The sequence below is a fragment of the Capra hircus genome, chromosome 9 (assembly GCF_001704415.2).
Source record: "Capra hircus breed San Clemente chromosome 9, ASM170441v1, whole genome shotgun sequence".
NCBI classification, from domain to species: Eukaryota; Metazoa; Chordata; class Mammalia; order Artiodactyla; family Bovidae; genus Capra; species Capra hircus.
In genome coordinates, this window is record NC_030816.1 from 76,298,267 (window position 1) to 76,311,215 (window position 12,949).

At 41.2% G+C, this 12,949-nt stretch overlaps 1 protein-coding gene across 6 annotated transcripts in view; it reads left to right on the top strand.

Annotated features, from left to right (window-relative positions):
• The window catches only part of ESR1 (estrogen receptor 1), a 399,407-nt gene that overhangs the window by 317,164 nt on the left and 69,294 nt on the right, over positions 1-12,949 (top strand). For all 6 annotated transcript variants that reach the window (XM_018053364.1, XM_018053368.1, XM_018053367.1 and 3 more), the window contains one exon: positions 5,614-5,752. In XM_018053364.1, coding sequence (XP_017908853.1) covers positions 5,614-5,752 — 139 coding nt within the window. The remainder of the gene's footprint in view (positions 1-5,613; positions 5,753-12,949) is intronic.

Below are 12,949 nucleotides of genomic sequence, written 5' to 3' on the forward strand. Positions count from 1 at the left end.
TCACTTGCTCTCAATCAACTATTGTTATTGCTCCTGACGTATGCATTCTGTCCCGCTGGTGTGGACTGCATAGCCCCAGGGGGCCCTTGTCACTGTCACTAAGATAAGGGTCCCCAAGTGACTGGTGTGAATCACAAGTGTCAACTGTAAGGAGAGCTCTCACTGATGCCTCTGTTTATATCCCGTAGATGCTACAAGCTCCCAATTCATATTGGTAAGACTTTCAAGTGTTCAAGAAAGGCATAGAAACCAATGCAGTACTCTAAAGCGATTATCCTTCAATTCAAAATAAAGAAATTGAAAAAAGCAATAGTAAAGCTCTTAGTATTCTACTACTTTTTAAAAAGGCATTGTTGGATGTCTCTAAGTTATGATAGGAGATTTCACTGAAGTTGCATATTAGATTATTCTTCCTTTTATAAGGAAAACAAGCCAAAGGATCAAAACTTGATGTCTATAGATAGTTGTTGTTTAGTCGCTGAGTCATGTTCAACTCTTTTGAGACCCGATGGACTAGAGCCCACCAGGCTCTTCTGTCCATGGGATTTCCCAGACAAGAATACTGGAGTGGGTTTCCATTTCCTTTCCCAGGGGGTCTTTTCCAACCCAGGAACTGAACCTGCATTTCCTGCCTTGCCAGGCAGATTCTTTACCCCTGAGCTACCTGGGAAGCCCCTTTAGATAAGATCAGTTCAGTTCAGTTGCTCAGTCATGTCCGACTCTTTGCGACCCCCTGAATTGCAGCACGCCAGTCCTCCCTGTCCATCACCAACTCCTGGAGTTCACTCAGATTCACGTCCATCAAGTCAGTGATACCATCCAGCCATCTCATCCTCTGTCGTCCCCTTCTCCTCCTGCCCCCAATCCCTCCTAGCATCAAAGTCTTTTCCAATGAGTCAACTCTTCACATGAGGTGGCCAAAGTACTGGAGTTTCAGCTTTAGCATCATTCCTTCCAAAGAAATCCCAGGGCTGATCTCCTTCAGAATGGACTGGTTGGATCTCCTTGCAGTCCAAGGGACTCTCGAGTCTTCTCCAACACCGCAATTCAAAAGCATCAATTCTTCGGCGCTCAGCCTTCTTCACAGTCCAACTCTCACATCCATACATGACTACTGGAAAAACCATAGCCTTGACTAGACGGACCTTAGTCGGCAGAGTAATGTCTCTGCTTTTGAATATGCTATCTAGATTGGTCATAACTTTTCTTCCAAGGAGTAAGTGTCTTTTAATTTCATGGCTGCAATCACCATCTGCAGTGATTTTGGATCCCCCAAAAATAAAGTCTGACACTGTTTCCACTGTTTCCCCATCTATTTCCTGTGAAGTGATGGGACCGGATGCCATGATTTCATTTTCTGAATGTTGAGCTTTAGGCCAACCTTTTCACTCTCCTCTTTCACTTTCATCAAGAGCCTTTTCAGTTCCTCTTCCCTTTCTGCCATAAGGGTGGTGTCATCTGCATATCTGAGGTGATTGATATTTCTCCCGGCAATCTTGATTCCAGCTTGTGTTTCTTCCAGTCCAGCATTTCTCATGATATACTCTGCAAATAGTTGGCCCAGTACAATTTTGTGTGGCATTTATTACATTATTTTTTTTCACTGGATATGAATTTTGAGTACTCAAGGACATTTATTCTACACCAAAAGGACATTTAGCTTCTGTGTGGTTAAAATAATATTGAGGTCAGTATATTCCAGCAGTTACTCCATCCAGTAACCCTCTTTGGAATCCCTCACGTTCTTTGGGAAGGTTAATTGACAGTCTTTGCACACTTCCTGCAACCCTTCCCCAGGAACTTGCAGAGGATCCTTTGTAAGAGACAGTAACCCTTGTCTGCAGGCAATATGCACAGCTGCGAAAGATAATTAAATCAACTATTTCTTTTTGAGAGATCTACATCATTTCAACAGAAGGACCCAGCAATTCTGCTGGATTCAGGCTGGACACTATTACTAGCAGACATACTTCAGACAGATTTCATAATCACCAGACCTCTGTGGTACAAATGGTTATGGCGAGCTTCTGAGGCTCCCCAAAGGCCACTAAAACTGTCTGACTTAAATAGCGCTGAAGTTTTGATGTGAGAATTAGAAAGTATGGTTCAGTTTAATCTGTAAGGTTGGATACCAGAAAGTGCTCCTTTGGTTTCCCAAACTTGAGTGATTCAATGGCTACTATTCTCTCGTGAGATGGCCCCTAAATCTCATCCTGTGTGATTACTGGGGGCTCATGGAGGGTTTAGAATAACATGGGTTGGGTTTCATTATGGGTGACATTATCACATGATTATTTTTTCCCCACATCAATTAGGGAATGTCATGAGAAAAGAGAAAATACCTTTTGAATGTTAACATTTCTGAAAGTGAGTTGGATTTACCGGGTAATTTTTTTTTTTTTAATGTAAACTAGATAGCCAGTGGGAATTTGCTGTATTGCTCAGGAAACTCAAACAGGGGCTCTGTATCAACCTAGAGGGGTGGGATGGGGAGGGAGGTGGGAGGGAGGTTCAAAAGGGACGGGATATAGGTATACCTATGCCTGATTCATATTGAGGTTTGACAGAAAAAATTCTGTAAAGGGATTATCCTTCAATTAAAAAAAAAAGAAAAAAGACTACTCCGAGAATTTACCCAGAAGATTGGGGTGAACTTTCAAAGAATTAAAACTTCTGTGTGAGCTTTCCTTTTAAGCACTGCTCACTAGAGTTTGTTTATCCCATTAAATGTTGGCTACTGATAAAAAGAAGCATTCCTTGCTGCCACAGACAGTGCTTCTTCCTAGCAAGGCTAGTCCATTTTGACCCAGTGCACACTATGGGTGCAAGATTGCAGGGTGTAGGGTTTGTTCCCCAAAGTCCTAAAACCCAGTCACAGTTTTTTAATCCTTTAATTTTTCTTATGAACAAGAGATGCCCATATTCTCTCTGGTTACAAGTCATAAATGAGTGAAACCCACTCTTTCCAGGGAGAAGACTCTCTCTGGTAAATGCTACACTGTTGGCGTGGCTGAATGATGTAGCAGAAGGAGTAATAAACTGAGACTTTAAAAAGGCATAATTTGATAGAATCATGCATTTTGTGTTTCTAATGAGTACATAGTCTAGCAGAATTTACAGATACATGCATAATTAATGTGAATATAGTATAAGATAACGACCTGTTAGAAGCACATGGAAAGATGCGCAATATCATTAATTTTTAGGGAAATGCTAATTCAAATCATAGTGCCAGTGTGAAACCTCTAAATCTACTGCTGCTGTTACTGCTAAGTCGCTTCAGTCGTGTCTGGCTCTGTGCGACCCCATAGACAGCAGCCCACCAGGCTCCCTTATCCCTGGGATTCTCCAGGCAAGAACACTGGAGTGGGTTGCCATTTCCTTCTCCAATGCATGCAAGTGAAAAATGAAAGTGAAGTCGCTCAGTCATGTCCGACCCTTAGCGACCCTATGGACTGCAGCCTACCAGGCTCCTCTGTCCATGGGATTTTCCCATGGGCAAGAGTACTGGAGTGGGGTGCCATTGCCTTCTCCCCTGTATGTCTACTAGAATGACTAAAATGAAAAAGACTGCCCATATCAATTACTGGCTAAAGAGGTGGAGTAACTTACTCTCATCTATTGCTATTGACTGGGGGACAGGGGGAGGGGGGCAGCGGGGAGGCTTCCCAGGCAGCCCTAGTAGTAAATGGAACAATCACTTTTGAAAACAGTTTAAGAGTTTCTTAAAAAGTTAAACATATACCTATCCCATGCCTTCTATATACTCCAATCATAGTACATTTAATATTTACCCAGGAGAAATGAAAGCATACGTTCATACAAAAAAATTGTGCATAGATTGCTCATGGCAATTTTATTTGTAATAGCACAGAGTAAACAAACTGAATATCCAATGAAAAGATAACAAAATTGTATTTATTGATTGCCCATATCCATACAATGAAATATTCAGCAATGAAAAGAGTCAACTACAGTGTTTCTCTATTCAACAACATAGGTAAGTCTCAAAACAATTATGCTGAGTTAAAGAAGTTTGTCAAAAAGGTGAGAGCCTCTTGGGAATTAAATAGATAGAGTAGTGGTGGACATATATATTGGAGAAAAATAATTTTATCATTATTTGAAAGATAAAATTTATGAGGCTTGGTTATGGAATAGTGGCTAGAGGGTCTTTCTCTAGTTTGGGTTTTTCTTTATGGATTGTCATCTATTTAGTGGTACGGATTTCATGAAAGAGAACACTTAAGTATGAAAGAAATGGTGAGTTAATTGTTTAGTGTTGATTGTTTTAACCAACATTCCCAAGAGGAAACATTCAGTAGGCAAAACATCAATACTGCTGCTTAAGGAAAAGGAGCTTACATTTTGGCTTTTTAGTAAATACAAGCATAGATAACTAATAGAAGTATAATATTAGTGAGAAAGAAATAAAGAAGACAAAGAAAAATGGAAATCCTAGACCCAGTCTCATGGATGAGAGAGAACAAAAGAGCTGAGGGCAGAGAGGGAGAGGAAAGAAATGTGATGGGATGTCCCCGGGCAAAAGCATAGGGAACTGATTTGGAAAACAGCAGACTTTATGGACATCTCGTTTATGCAATGCCCTGGTCACTCACTCTGGCATGTCTTAATGTGCGTGGTTAGCTTTATTTAGCCACTTGATCCAAAGTCTGTAATCAATTGCAGCTCACAAGAAGTGGTGGCACTTGTGGTCAAGGGCATAGGTTCTGGAGACTCTGTTGCTGTCTCTGACCTCAACAGGTATCTAAACTCTCTGAACGTTTGTTTCCTATCTGTAAAATGGTATCCCCGTGGGTTCCTCTCTCTAGAAATTATTGTATGAGTAAATACTTTTAAAAATTGGCATGGTGGTACTTAGCATTGCTTCTAACCCATAGTGGAGGTTCAGTGAATTAATCTTCCTCCTCTTTCTCCCTCTTCTCCTTCTCCTCCTCCTCTTTCTCATTATTAGTAGGCATCCACCGTATTGTCAGTGATGATCGGAAAAAGCTTTACTCTCTCAATAAGCCATTAGAAAACAAGAAATCAGAATGTCACTTTTTTTTTCATCTGATTCTTTCTGTCCCAAGTGATTTATGTACATGTGCTATTTTATTAGTCTTTCTTTTACATGGTGTGAAAAAAAGCGCATGACTTAGTGATGCAGCAAAGAAGTAGAATTTGGGTGACTTTGGTCCTGCCTGTTCTTCAATACCTATTTGGTTTAATGCAAGTAATTTAAATTTCTTACACCTAAATATCTTCAACTGAAACAGAAATGAAGTATAATAATCATATAAGGCTATTAGAAATGCCTAAGTAAAAAGCATACACCTGTAAATACCGTTTAAGTTCAGAACTTTATAGAAAGCTAAGTGGGTTACATAAGTTAGTACAGTTTTGTAAAGGTGACACTAAGAAAATGCCACATTAATATTCATTGATATACAAGGCTTAAAAATAGTTGTTTGATTTTCTTAAGTGTGCTTCTAGTTTATGTTTTAACATCTTATAAAAAATAGACCCTAACCATTCAAATCCCTGGTTGCGTTCATTTCACCAGCAATTCATTTTCATTTGAGTCAGAGAGGTTTTCTTGTCCCGTTTCAGGATTTGTGGATCTGGCCCTCCACGATCAAGTCCACCTTTTGGAATGTGCCTGGCTAGAGATCCTCATGATTGGTCTTGTCTGGCGCTCCATGGAGCATCCAGGGAAGCTCCTATTTGCTCCCAACCTTCTCCTGGACAGGTGAGTGACCTAGTTGTAGCTTGGGGAAAGTACATCCCTGAGAATCACCAGTTTTATACTGAAGCTTGTTTATTCAGCATTCCATGAAACTTCCAAGAACTTTATCAGATATGTTTACAAATGGGTGAATTCCAGTGAGGTAGGGTAATTGAGTTCACAGATAGCTAAGGTTAACTGTCTGCCTGATGTCTCTGCAGGTTAGCTCTATCATTTCTAACATAGATGTATGGATATTGTATATGTGTTTCTAGTATACATATATGGATTTATGTATACACATGTATTTGCTTGTATTTATAACATTATGAGGGCTTCTCAGGGGGTGCTAGTGGTAAAGAACCCGCCTACAAGTGCAGAAGGCCTAACAGATATGAGTTCAATCCCTGGGTTGGGAAGATCCCCTGGATGAGGGCATGGCAACCCACTCCAGTATTCTTGCCTGGAGAATCCCATGGACAGACGAGCCTGGTAGGCTGCAGTCCATAGGGTTGCACAGAGTCAGACATGACTGAAGTGACTTAGCATGCATGCGCATAACATTATAAACTGTAATTTTCTAACTCCATCTTCACCTTGTGTTATATAAAAAAATCATGAGTAACTTTCCTGTAATTAAAATCTTTTTTTGGTTCACGTACATCCAAACCACAATAGTCTTTTCATTTCCTCTTCCAATTTTTCCATCATTAAATGAGGAAATTTGATCATAGTTCCAAAGGCCACTTCCAGGCTTATGAATTCATAAAAGTTAACTTGCTTATTTGTGAAAACGGAGAATTCAGTTTTCAAATGTGCTACCTTGTTTCATGTGTTCTATTTGGGTTGACTCGGAATGTGAGTCCTATTGTTCTTCCTCAGTCATTACTTAGAGTAATTGGATTTAGACATTACTTAACAGCAGCTACCCCTGACAGAGTTCCTACCCAGCACCAACTGCCGTGCTGAAGGCTTTACATACATGATCTCATTTAATCATCACGGCGCTCCTGGGAAGCCTTATCACTCCCGTTTTACCAGAAAGGAAGCTAAGTTTCAGACACATTCTGCTACTTGGGGAAGCATGGAACGAGCTGATGGGGGAGCCAGGATTGGAATTTAGGATCTGTCTGGCTCTGGCATAATGCAGTGCCTCCTGCCCTGAGCACGTGTTCTTCACATTCTCTCCTCATCAATGATGCCGTCTTTGGTCTGCTGCTGTGACCTTTTCTTTCCTGGTATACCTTGTCTTTATGGATGCCATAAACATGTGAATGGGAAAGAGCCATTTTCTAAAGTTTCTTGCCGACTTTGTGTGCCTCTGCTCAGCAGTCCAAGGTCGCCAGGTTGCTCTCAATGCATCTCTGCGCTTTTCTTCCTTTCGGAGCACCAGACTGCCTCCCATCTCCTGTCATGCTCCGGCTTCCTTCCTTATACCTGCCAAACCCCCTGGAGCAGACTTCTGGCAACATTGATTTAACTCTGGAGAACTGCAGAAGTATTGGTTACCATGTCATCATTTTGTATTATTATAGCATTTGAAAAACAGTGATGGTGCTATTCAAGAAGCAACTCTCTCTTTCCATGGAATATAATCCCATATCATAATTTCTTGGAATGATTGAGGATGGCCACTGGTCTTGTTCCGTAGAGCCCCTCACGTGTCTGTCTTCCTTAAAGGATGTCTCTGCAGTGCTTCTCACTTCTCCTGTCTTCCTTTTCTTTCCTTCCCCTTCTCTTCTCTTGTCAAGTTTCCCTTTCACTTCCTTTCTCCTTCTTCCTTTGCTCTCCTCTTACCTTATTTTTTCACCTCTCTCTTCCTTCTTTTCTCCCTCCTCCTCTTCCTCCTTCTTCTTCTACTCTTAAAAAAGTTTTTTTTTCCACCTGTTACAGTCATGTGGTTCTGTGACTGAATCATAAAAAATTTGCAAATGAAAATGACAGACCGCGTATAATGTTTCCCCACTATAGACTGGAAGGTATCTTGAAGGTTGAGGATTTGGGGGACATTCATGACTGAATTGATCTGCCTCATGATTTCATGATGACTGCCTAGTCCATGTTTATCTTCTTGGGTACACACTTCCTGAAAGCAATCATCAATGGTTGCGTTTTAGATGTGAAAGGGTTTTTGACATCACTTCATCCCAGTGAACTCACTTTGCCATGAAGTGATATTGCCTAGTTTTATCATGCACCTGCTTATCTCTCTTTTCTGCATATTCTCACTGTGGTTAATTTTCTCCCCTGTCTCTCATTACAGTGTGAGTGACTAAGAGTTTTAATCTCTCTCAACTCCTACTTTCCCATATTCCAGACATGCAGTTCCTACCACCTCTAGACCAGGATTTCTCAGCTTTTGCACTATTGACATTTTTGGTTAGATTGTTCTCTCTTATGGGGAACTATCCTGTGTGTTTTAGGATGTTTAGGAGCATCCCTGGACTTGACCTACCAGGTGCTCTCATAGCAGCATTCCTTTCCCTGGAGATAACAACCCCAAATGTCTCTGCATGCGTGCTAAGTTGCTCAGTCGTGTCTGACTCTTTGGACCCCATGGACCATAGCCTACCAGGCTCCTCTGTCCATGTGATTTCCCAGGCAAGCATACTGGAGTGGGTTTTTGTTTCCTTCTTCGAGAGCTCTTCCCAACCCAGGGACTGAACCCTTGTCTCTTAGGCCTCCTGCATTGGCAGGCAGCTTCTTCACCACTCGGGCACCTGGGAAGCCCATCTAGACATTTCTAAATGTCCCCTGTGTGTGGCAGGAGAGGAGGCACCGAATTGTCCCTGGTTGAGAACCACTACTCTAGATTTTCCTATTGCAATATCCTTTAAACTCTTCAGACTCACAAGAACTCTCCTTGAATCTTCCTCATCAAGTTTGTTCCTTTTCTTTATTGCTATTAGTGGCATCAACATTAACCTAGACACTGAAGTTGTCAAGTTCAAATTAACCATGGATTCCACTCCCCCAACCCCCATCAGGTTATCCAGTTAATTGTCAAGTCTTTCCTTGTCTGTTTCTGAAATCCACACTCCCCTTTGTCTCCAGGCCTCCCCTAGCACAGGTCCACATCAGCCCTCCCTAAAGTGTGGCCTGGCCACTACTACGTCTCTTTCTCAGCCATCAGCCGTCTTCCTTAAAGTCTCTTCCCAGAGGGCTGCCAGATACTTCTTTGTAAGGCACAGCTGTGATCCTGATGCTTCCTGACTCAGCTTTCATTGGCTTTCTCTCTTCTTTAGAAAGTACTCTCTAGACTTTTTATCTTGGTAATCACGAATCCCTGTTGCAAGTGTCACAGACACGAACATCTGCAGAGCCGGGCCAATGATGTCATGGGGAAAGCCATTGACTGTGAGTCCAAAAAGGAGTTCTGGGGATTAAGTGAGCCAGGTGAGCTCTTGTCTAGGCTGAAAACACCTGGACCCTGACTTCAGCCTGAGAGCCACAAACTTAACTTCACTCTTCAAGGATTTTTTTCCACTGCTTCTGAAAGGCCCTGGGTCTTTAGAATTGCCAGAATCTTGGGACCTTCTTTAAGGCTCTCTTTAGTTGCCACTATTCTGGAAAAACCTTCCTTTAGAGTCTCTCCTCTTCAGCCAGAAAGTAGCCTTTCCTTTGTCTTAAGTTCTCACTAGGTTTGGTTTCTTCTCCTCTTCTCCTTCTGCCTGTAAGTTATGATCATATGTCTTAACTTCTCTTCAAGGTCATGAACTTCTTGTGGGCAGGAACCAGATCTTGTCTGTCTTTTTTGCTCCCTCCAGTGAACAAAGTCTTCATGATCCCCAATAAGTATTTGTTAATTTCACTGGCCAAGGTCCCTAGGGTGGCTCATGTCAGGGTCAGGAGAAACCACATCTTCTGATGGTCATTTCGACCGTTCTTGTTCAAAGCTACTCAACAATTCCTGGCTTAGTCCCTCCTAGACTTGGAAGAAATTAAGATACATATGTTTTGAGAGGATTTTTCAAATGACTAAATGCACTTGGTTCATGCTTACATTTCTGCTTTGATTCCACAGACCTGTTAAATTCTGAATGAGGATAAACAAAGGATCCTACTTTTCTTCCACCACTATCGAGTAAAATCCTCAAGATCTACATACATTTACATATATGTTAGTGATTAGAAAAATATATAAGTAAATATAAATTAAATGTGCACATGTGCTCAGTTGCTCAGTTGTGACTGAGACTCTTTGAGACCCCATGGACTGTAGCCCACCAGGCTCCTCTGCCCATGGAACTCTCCAGGCAAGAACACCGTGCAGGTTGTCAGTTCCTACTCCAGGAGATCTTCCTGACCCAGGGATTGATCTATGTCTCCTGTGTTTTCTACATCAGCAGGTGGATTCTTTACCACTGTGCCAACCCCTGGGAAGCCTCATGAGTTATATAAATAATTAATACTAAATATGTTAAAAATTATGGCCTATAGTATAAAATTTTCTATACTTTTCTATTATCATGTACCTAAATATGAAAAAAAATTTCAATATTATTAAATTACTCTCTTGGTATTAGAAGATAACTTCTTTCAATGACATTGATATAGTCATAACAGTAAACAATATTGTGACCAGTAACTCACTTGAAATTTTATACATCTGGAAGATGGCTTTTGAGTGAAAGCTGAGAACACTGTTTATGTTTTCGACTTGCAGGCTCCCAACCCCTCTGATAACATTCAGCTCTCTGATTAGCCTGTCATCCTGATCTCCCTTTTGCCCTTTTCCAGTCCTTTCTCACATTGTAAACACTTTTTGGTAACAAGCTGTAGAAATCCATGAGTTTCAAAACCAAGTGTTCGAGAGCTGGTAAGCGAAAGATGAGTGTTCAGTTCAGTTCAGTTCAGTTCTGTTGCTCAGTCGTGTCCGACTCTGCGACCCCATGAATTGCAGCACGCCAGGCCTCCCTGTCCATCACCAACTCCCGAAGTTCACTCAGACTCACGTCCATCGAGTCAGTGATGCCATCCAGCCATCTCATCCTCTGTCGTCCCCTTTTCCTCCTGACCCCAATCCCTCCCAGCATCATAGTCTTTTCCAATGAGACAACTCTTCGCATGAGGTGGCCAAAGTACTGGAGTTTCAGCTAAGATGAGTGTTAGCTGCATCATTTTTTTTTTTTTGACATCAATTTTATTTTATTTTTTTAATTATTTATTTATTTATTTATTTATTTAATTTTAAAATCTTTAATTCTTACATGCGTTCCCAAACATGAACCCCCCTCCCACCTCCCTCCCCATAACATCTCTCTGGGTCATCCCCATGCACCAGCCCCAAGCATGCTGTATCCTGCGTCAGACATAGACTGGCGATTTGATTCTTACATGATAGTATACATGTTAGAATGCCATTCTCCCAAATCATCCCACCCTCTCCCTCTTCCTCTGAGTCCAAAAGTCCGTTATACACATCTGTGTCTTTTTTCCTGTCTTGCATACAGGGTTGTCATTGCCATCTTTCTAAATTCCATATATATGTGTTAGTATACTGTATTGGTGTTTTTCTTTCTGGCTTACTTCACTCTGTATAATCGGCTCCAGTTTCATCCATCTCATCAGGACTGATTCAAATGAATTCTTTTTAACAGCTGAGTAATACTCCATTGTGTATATGTACCACAGCTTTCTTATCCATTCATCTGCTGATGGACATCTAGGTTGTTTCCATGTCCTGGCTATTATAAACAGTGCTGCGATGAACATTGGGGTATATGTGTCTCTTTCAATTCTGGTTTCCTCGGTGTGTATGCCCAGCAGTGGGATTGCTGGGTCATAAGGTAGTTCTATTTGCAATTAGCTGCATCATTTTTGTTTTATCTCAAGCTTGGTGATACCACCTTTGCAAAGTCAGTCTCCCTTGGGTGCTTACATCTTCATAGGCACAGGGACAAGTGAAAGCCAGAAGTCCTAAGGAGTCCTGTCACCCTTGGATTACCAATGTTGCTAACTGGAGACAGGGATTTATCTGCAATAGATCATATTGATGTTCTGTTTTCTCAGACCTTCTTTGCAAATACAGGCATTTGTGCTTTCCAAGGCTATCAAGAGGATAAAATGTACCCCAGTCTTTCCTTGTAATTACTCAAGTGTTAGCACTGGTAAGTGAGGTTTAGTGATTATAGGAATATAAAAATCTGCTGGGTTGTCATCTCATGTTTGTGAGCAGAGGGCATATTTCCTATCTTGCACCATTTAAAAAGAGTTATTGCTTGATTTACTTCCTGATGACAGGCCATGATATCTTGATTCTGGTAGTTGTAACTTTCCTGGTAGTCATATGCTCGAAGGCTAATTTTATCCTTGCCATGCTTAGCCTACCCACAATTTCCAGTTCTTCCCCCATAGCCTGCAGGAGTGAGTTCCAAACACTTAATGCAGTCATCTCTTTCTGTGAAAACTAAGAAATAAAGCTTATTATAAGGTATTAATAGAGAACCCAGTAATCTCTCTCTTTGTGTGTGTGTGTGTGTGTATGTGTGTTTTACAAGAGGAGAGTTAAAGATAATAAGAACGCCTGTGAAAGTCATCAGGAAATGGAGAAAACTCATTTTCCATTCTAGCACCTAATCCTTTGGTGTGTTTTGGCACCAGAAAACACAAAATATGTCCTCTGTGTCAACTAGGAATGCGCCTCCTCATTGAGCCCTGTTTGAGCGCTCAACCTGGAAAAATAGAGACCAAAAACAGAAGCAGAAGCTTCAAGATATGTCATTCCTTGTGGGATCTCTTTGTTTTTGCAGGAGTAAAGTTTACTATCGCTAGAAGACAGATGTGATGTTAGAGGCAACAATGTGGATTGCCAGCTCAATAAGACCATCCAGTTTGCAGAGCACTGTCTAATTCTGTTTTGCTGGTGCCTTCCATGCTAACAAATTCTGAGAAATATTTGTGGATTTCTCAGGGAGGCCAAAGCACTCTTTTTCAATTCCTATTCACTCTCAGGGAAAAAAAAAAAAAAAAAAAACCTATTCATCCATTTAAAAAGCAGAGTTTAATCCGACAAGCAGAATATTCTCTCTACCAAGTGTCTGGCCAGAAGGTTGTTGATCTGACTCTTTCCATCACTCCTGCATCAAGAGGCTCTGCCTGTAGGAAATAATATTGGACAACAGAAAGTTCTTTGACTTTAGGCATGGAATCAGAATAAGTTCTCTTCCTTAAGAGAAAAACAGGTTGCTGCCCTGGGAGAGGATATTTTGCTTCTTCTAC